At 35.8% G+C, this 7,958-nt stretch overlaps 1 protein-coding gene across 1 annotated transcript; it reads left to right on the forward strand.

The window, feature by feature from the left end:
• Positions 1 to 270: 270 nt before the first annotated feature.
• LOC116189773 (cytochrome P450 87A3-like) lies at positions 271 to 6,284 on the forward strand. Its single transcript, XM_031519498.1, has 13 exons — positions 271 to 520; positions 899 to 1,247; positions 1,354 to 1,494; positions 2,215 to 2,505; positions 2,597 to 2,686; positions 3,030 to 3,108; positions 3,221 to 3,327; positions 3,427 to 3,554; positions 3,687 to 3,763; positions 3,973 to 4,043; positions 5,680 to 5,820; positions 5,993 to 6,059; positions 6,184 to 6,284. The coding sequence occupies exons 1-13, from the start codon at positions 312 to 314 to the stop codon at positions 6,282 to 6,284; spliced, it is 1,851 nt and encodes a 616-aa protein (XP_031375358.1). The 5' UTR covers positions 271 to 311.
• The last annotated feature ends 1,674 nt before the right edge of the window (positions 6,285 to 7,958 follow it).

Consider the following 7,958-nt stretch of genomic DNA (forward strand, 5'->3'; position numbering starts at 1 on the left):
AATTGAGAGTTCAAGCTCATATCGTCCTCTCCGATTTTCTTGGATTTTACACTAAATATGTTGTATTAGATGAAAGTCATGACAGATCACATTCTTGATATGTAAGTCAGTTAGTTCAATGTGTACGTTGGCCTCACAATTTGTGCATATAATATGTAATTGCATCAGCGGTGGGGGCATTTAGTAACTCCTATATAAAGAGAACTCTCAACCTCAAAATTACTAAAACCATCCACTTCTCTAGGAATAATTCTATTCTCTTCCCATAAATTAGGAAAGCAAAAGTGAATTAAAGTTAGTTGAGGAATTATATGGGGCCTTTGGGAATATTAATGTATGTTATGGCCTTGCTTGTGATGGGATTGATCCACTATCGCGTGTACCGATGGAGGAACCCTAAGTGCAACGGGAGGCTGCCTCCTGGTTCCATGGGACTTCCCCTCATCGGGGAGACCATCCAGTTCCTCATTCCCAGCAAATCCATTGACATCCCTCCTTTCATCAAGACCCGGATCATGAAGTAAGTTCTTTCACTAGATTCGGGTTCGCGTGCAAGTCTATACAAGGGAAGTGAATCTAGAAAGACTGAACATTCCATTTTTCGCTTATATAAAATAAAACTTCAAAAAATTACGGTATTTACTTCGATCAATTAGGAAAATAACTTATAACTTTCAAACATTTAGTACGGCCACAATCTAGGGGGGAAACGGCCCTGGAAGGAATTTTCATAATTAAGAAGCGATTGTTGTCATGTAGCTTGGCTCCGTTCAGTTGAAAATTGTGAACCAACCAAAGACTTGCTAAACATGGCAATTCCATTCCATTCATTTCTAATTGTTTCTTTTTATACCAGGAATGTCCTAACACCACCGTCTATTGTATATCTAAATTTTAGATACGGCCCGATTTTTAAAACAAGCTTGGCAGGCCTCCCTGTGGTAGTTTCCTCGGACCCGGAGTTTAACTACTACATACTACAACAAGAAGGAAAGTTGGTGGAGTTTTGGTACTTGGACTCTTTTGCCAAGCTCATAGATCTGAGAGGCTTGGGAAGAGATGGGGAGTCAACCCCGTTAACTTCCATCGGTCATATCCACAAGTACATGCGAAACATGGTTCTGAGTCAAATAGGAGCGGAAGCTCTACGAAAAAGGATCCTCCCTGACATGGAAGAAACTTGCCAGAAAGCATTGGTGGACTGGTCCACTCAAGAATCATTGGATGTAAAGAAAGCCACATCTTCGGTACGTAAACAATTGCTGTTCGCTCAGAAGCTTGAACTAGCCTTCATGATGCTAATTTTCCAATAGAATATCATTTTGGGGAACGGTTTCCTTTTATGTTCTGCAGGTCATATTTGATTTTACTGCAAAGCTTCTATACGGATTTGAACCGGAGAAGAACATGAGCGAGAGGTTCAGTTACATATTCCAAGGTTTACTGTCGTTTCCGCTAAATATTCCAGGAACCGTTTTCCATAAGTGCTTGAAGGTAAGAATATAAAGTCAAAAAACACCAGAAGAATCATAAGAATTTCGATCAACCCAAACAGTTTGGGAAAGGGCTTCTCCCGCTGCCCTGTTTGACTCCCTCCCCCTCTCTCCCATATCTCCAATCAATCCCGAACGTCACTACCCACAGCCAATGCCGTGCGTGGAGCAGTCGAAGGGGAGATTGTGCTGTGGCAGCAAGAGCCCACCTTTTCTACCCCTACTCGATGATTCAAAATATTTCTTATTTTAACCAACGTAGGTTGGTTCAAGCGGTTTAGTGCTTGTTCCGCATAAATAATGTCTCTGTCTTGAGTCATTGTGAATTTTGGAATATCCATGCTGGGAGAGTTTTGCCTCTTAGTTGACTCGGCTCGACTGGATTAATTGAGACCTAATTGGGCTTCCGGGTACCAAGGTTCACAACGAAAAGAAAAATGTTCTTTTTTTCTTTTTTAATTTTAGGTTAACTTTAACAAATTGAATAGTTGCTGTTTTAAGAGTTCAAGATACCATCTTAAGTTGTTTTTACCTATATATCTATCAATATTTTGTATTTATAGGCCAAATTTCATTGGATTAGGATTATCCTCAGTAATGATTACATTTAGGATTCTAAACATATAAGGTTTACGTTTTCTGAAAACAAACATTTCCACTAAGCACTTTGACAACAGTTTTTTGACCTCTTTCAGAAACAGATTATGTTTTGTTGATATAGATCTATCTAGCATATGATGAACTGACTCAAATTTTTATCCAGAATCAAAAGATGGGTCTGAAGTTGATGAAAGATCTCATGGACGAGAGACGGGCTATGCCTGAGAAACACAGAGGGGATTTCTTAGATCAAATCCTCGATGGGATGAAGACAGAAAGCTTCCTGTCCGATGATTTTTCTGTGTTGGCAATGTTCGCGATCCTATTAGCAAGTTTCGATATAATATCTTCCAGTTTAACCCTTGCCCTCATGTTTCTCACGGAACAACCTATGGTTGTAAAAGAATTAGAGGTCCATTTTTGTGCTCAATTCCGTTTTAGTAATGATGAAAGATGGACATCTTCTCTGAGATATATAATATATTTTTTAATTTCTGTGACAGAAGGAGCATGAAGAAATACTTCGAAATAGAGAGCAGCGAGAAGGTGGGCTGACTTGGAAGGAGTACAAATCAATGAACTTCACAATGCAGGTAAATCTTATTAGCATCACGATAAATGCACTGTGAAGAAGAGTTTTGCTCACCTTAGGCCGATTAAGGCCCCACAAGCTCATGCATCTAGGAAAGTCCGTGCAAGAGGGGGACTTGAACCCAGGACTTCGTGAATACTCATTGGGTATACGCATGTCCTGCCCGCCTGCCCCAACCCTTGGTGGTTAAAGGCATATATAGCGTGAAGGGATAAATTGGACCAGTCATTGAAAGATTCAAATAAATTATCGGGCGTGATCGCCCTGAACTACTACATAAGATTGAGATCCAACTATATAACATTTCTCTGAGTTCTCATATTGTTGAGTCTTTAACATTTCAGGTTGTGAACGAATCATTGAGAATGTTAAACGTTGGACCAGGAATCATGAGGAGGGCTATCAGAGATATTCACGTCAATGGTAGCACATTCTACAAATAATAAGAAGTTCGGAAAAGTTGAAAACCCAGTTTAGGACTGTTATCAAAATTATCTTATGTTCGAAATTCTGAAAGTTGAGAAAATTGACACAGGATACACAATTCCTGAGGGGTGGACAATCGTGATCGCTCAATCAGCTCTTCAACTTAACCCTGAGACATATGATGATCCACTTTCCTTCAACCCATGGCGATGGAAGGTAAAATTACATAAAGCAATCCGAACTCCTTCATGAATTAGAAATCATGCACGAATATTTTCTTTTCCTTTTTCCTCATTTGATTTTCATACCCCTCAGAACTTAGAACCGACTGTTGTGGCAAAAAGTTTCATCCCCTTTGGCGGGGGGGCAAGAATGTGTGCTGGAGCCGACTTCACTAAGGCATTCATTGCAGTTTTTCTTCACCACCTAATCTCAAAATACAGGTGAAAATACACACACACACATATATATGTATGTATATGGTTCTCATTAATTTGCATTATATGATTTGCGGCATTCGAGTAATGTCCAGTTAATGATCAAGTGAATGTGATTAATGAATTTTCTTTTTCCAGTTGGGAGAAAGTCAAGGGAGGGGAGATAATCCGATCTCCAGTACTAGGGTTCGGAGATGGATTTTACATCAAGATACGTAACAAATATTACATGTAAAATATATATGAGAAGTGAAGTTAATTGATTTACTGTTTATGCAGATTACTGCCTATTGTGAACAAGGAATATGACGAATAAGTTTGATGCTTTTAGATTCCATTGTTCATAAAACTATGCAGATGACATGTTTGTAATTATTTCGATGGTTTATGAAACTTGACTTATTGTCATGTTGAATGTGATCAGGTTTCATTGTTAATGGATTATGGGCCGCTTGGTCTGTATTAAGTTGTTATGAAAATATTGTCACCATTTTTGTACTCTAAATTAGTAGGGACATATCGCCCCACATACCGAGCATATTGATGTCAAGTTTAAGTTGGCTTACATGAGACATCAACATATATTGTTCTTAGAGTAACCAATATCTGGTATTACCTTCAATATAATTTATGCTTATCAATGCGATGAGGCCACCTACTTCGATCTGCTGCTGCTTATTGGGGTTCCCAGAAGCTTTTATGAAAACTTATTTGAAGTTAATGGTGGTTCCTCAGCGCGTCCGAAATTTTCTTTGGGAGCGACGCATGATCGACTCATAATTAATCAATGATCATAGGCCTTAGATGATCCCATAAGATATAGAAAGAGGAACCTGTTTCTGTTTGAGTCGTCCGAGTACAGCATGTATAAGATATTATATATACATCTTTGTCAAACGGAATGACAACGACAAAAAGGAAAGCAGATCGATTATCTATATCTAGGTGTTTGTCAAACAATTTCTTTCAATTAAAGGTACATAACATCACAAATATTGTAGCATATTGACAATTGACTGTATATTTTTCAAACAAGCTTAAATATTAATTTTATCGAACTTAAAATATATTTTATATAACCAATTGCAAATATTAGAATTGAATCGTACATTAGAGTGACTGAAGCTGTAAGTTAACATTTTCTTAAGTTCAATCAATCTTACTGGATCCAGCGATACTAATATGAAACTAAATGATATCACTTCATGTAAACAAAATAAATAAATATATGTTTGATTGATTATTTGAAAATAAATTGAACTGACTCCGCCAATGTGTATATTATTTAATGATGATTTCTCCTTTTACGAGTACTTATCAGATGACAGAACCAATTTCTTAATCCAATTAGATGGTTTCGTATACTATAAAACTCTGGATATATCTTGATATATGAAATTAACAACAAATATAAAAAAGATAGATTTAGCAAATATAATATATAGGAATATTTTCCAACTTTTCACTAAATGGAATTTGGTAGATAAGTTTTTGAGTTTAGATTATGGGTAAAATTAATTAGCTGAAAGAGAGAATAGTTTTAATAGAACTTTAGTTTGAAATAAAATTACACAGTGGATGTGAATTTATGCTTATTTCATCTGAAAAATAAGTTTTCAAAATGAAAGCAACAAATAAGTTGTTCGGATGGAAAATAAGTTTTATAAGAGGTTAATCAAGTAATTACAGATAAAAAAAGATGTCTTTTCAGGTTAAAAATAAATTTTACAAGAGATTAGTCGAATTAATCATTTTAAAACTTATTTTCAGTATATATTTTTCTTATTGATTTCAACATCTCATGGATGTACCATCTCTTTAAAAATCGTTAAAATGTATATTATCCTTTCACTAATTTATTTAAATAATTTTTGAAATTATTAATTTTTTTGGTTAAAATGTCTGAGTGTTAGTATCGTTACTTAGTATGTTTCAATATAGTTTTCAGTTTCCATATTTTTAATAAAAGACAACCCTCTCACGTGCAACACGCGTGAATTTAATCTAGTTAGATGCATGCCATGCGTTGCGCGTGGTAAAGTTCTCAAAAGCTAAAACTACCCTTGATCATGATAATCTTTCTGAATATGATAATATCATTGAGGTAACATTTTATTTTCATGTTCCGTAGGTAATATTTGATTTTGGTGCAAAGCTTCTCTGTGGATTTGGACCGGAGAAAAACACAAGCGAGACGTTCAATTTCCTTAACCAAGATTTAATGTATTTTCCGCTAAACATCCCAGGAGCCACTTTCTACAAGTGCTTGAAGGTAAGAATTAATTCATGAAATAAGCACCAGAATGATCACCAGATCTTTGATCTAAATAAGGTTCGTGCATTTCGAAAACACACCCTTTCAGTAAACAACTGAAAAGAGTTGTCTGAACTAATTTGGACACAAGACCATTTATTTTAGATGTCTGACTTAAATTTTTGTCCAGATTCAAAAGATGGCAATGAAGCTGATGAAGGATCTCATAGTCATGGATGATGAGCTTTATTCACAAAGTCATTGATGATGAGCTATGCATCCAAGGAAGTATCTGAAGGAGATATTTGAAGTCATTGTTCAGATCTTAGATTTCAAGTTACAAAGTTAACAAATCATTGCGAATGTTAAATGCTGGACCAGGAATCATGAGGAGGGCCATTGGAGACATTCACGTTAATGGTAGCACATTATATATAAATGGAAATATAAGTTTGGAAATGTCGGAGATGCTGTACATGTGAGATTGTTATCAACAAATTATCTTCTGTTTGAAATCCTAATATTCGAGAAATTGAAAGAAGATATACAATTCCTGAAGGATGAACAATCTTGGTCATGCCAACAGCTCTACATCGATCTGAATCCTGAGACATCAGATGATCCACTTTCCTTCAATCCATGGCGATGGAAAGTAATATTCCACAAGGGAACCGAACTTCTCACTGAATTAATAATCATGCACAGACTTTTCACTTTTTCTCCCCATTTAATTTTCATGCACCACAGGATTTAAATCCGACTGATGGATCGAAAAATTTCATCCCCTTCATGTCTTGATATCGGATTACAGGTGATCTTATACATACACATACATAGTTCACATTTGCAGCATAAATTGTGGAATTCGAGTGAGATGTTTGTCAAAGATCAATAAGAAAGATTTACAAATTTTTTTTCAAAAATTCATGCTAAGAGAACTTTACCCTTTAGTGGGCCAATTCAACTCAAATTGGATTAGTCGGGACTCATTGGGTTTCTGGATACCAACGTACATGTACCGAATAGAAAATTTTCTATTTTCGCAGGTGGAAGAAAGTAAAAGAAGGGGAGATCACTAGATCTCCAATATTAGTTCTTGAAGAAGGGTTTGGCATCTAGATACGTAACAAAAATCATATATAGTGAAGTTTGTTTGTTATTCATACTATTGCCTATTTAAAACGAGTCATATGTACGAACAAGGAATAGTTATTAATGGAATATTTTGGGACAAAATTGAAACAAATATGAAACTATACTCAAAGTGTTAGCGCAAGGGAATTCTGCTTGCGTATATTTTGTGAGTAGGTCACTAGATTGTATATTTGAATCCTCTATTGCTCACGTAGTTGTTGGTGAGGCCACCCACATATGAACTTGCACATGGACTGACCTAGATCCATGGATTTGTGGGGGAGTGTTCATGGTCCCGGAGAGAAGAAACTTCTCGTTATAAAAAATAAAATCAAACTTTATTATTTTAGGTGTAATTTACTCTATATTGAATTATGCAAATATTTTCTCAAATTGAATGGAAGAATTTGGAAAAATAATAATCTACCGTCAAGTATTTCCTTCCATTCAAATACACAGTATTCAATTGATATAGTTATGATTTTGTGGAAATATCAAACACCGTCACAATAGTTTCGTGTATTGCGATAACTATGGTTACTTATAACTAATTTGTTTGTTCTTTCTCAATCACCATGTCATCATGAAATAGAATAATTCAAGAATTAAAAATCTATTAAAACGCTTTTTGTTTATGTTGCAATTCATTAAGGCATAAAACCGAATTGAAATACCAAAATTGTGTAATAATGAGTGTTGGGAAGGGATGTGCACAACCAAACAATAACGCAGCGATTAATCTTCCTCCCCTACTAGTGTAATCGAGATAGGAACTAATCAAATCAACCAACAAGCAGTAAAGAAAATAACACCAAGAATTTTACGTGAAAAACCCCGATGTGGGGAAAAACCACGGGACCAACTCCGAATCAATGATCCACTATGAATGAAGGTTATACAATGTCTTTCATCAAGGGTAACCCTTGGATCACCAAATTCAAGAGAAACACTCTCTTGGATCACCCAAACACTAAATTCGTCACCCACACCGGGTGGTTCACAAAGTCAGCTGAAACAGCACC

Source organism: Punica granatum, unplaced genomic scaffold (assembly GCF_007655135.1).
Source record: "Punica granatum isolate Tunisia-2019 unplaced genomic scaffold, ASM765513v2 Contig00018, whole genome shotgun sequence".
Taxonomy (NCBI): Eukaryota; Viridiplantae; Streptophyta; class Magnoliopsida; order Myrtales; family Lythraceae; genus Punica; species Punica granatum.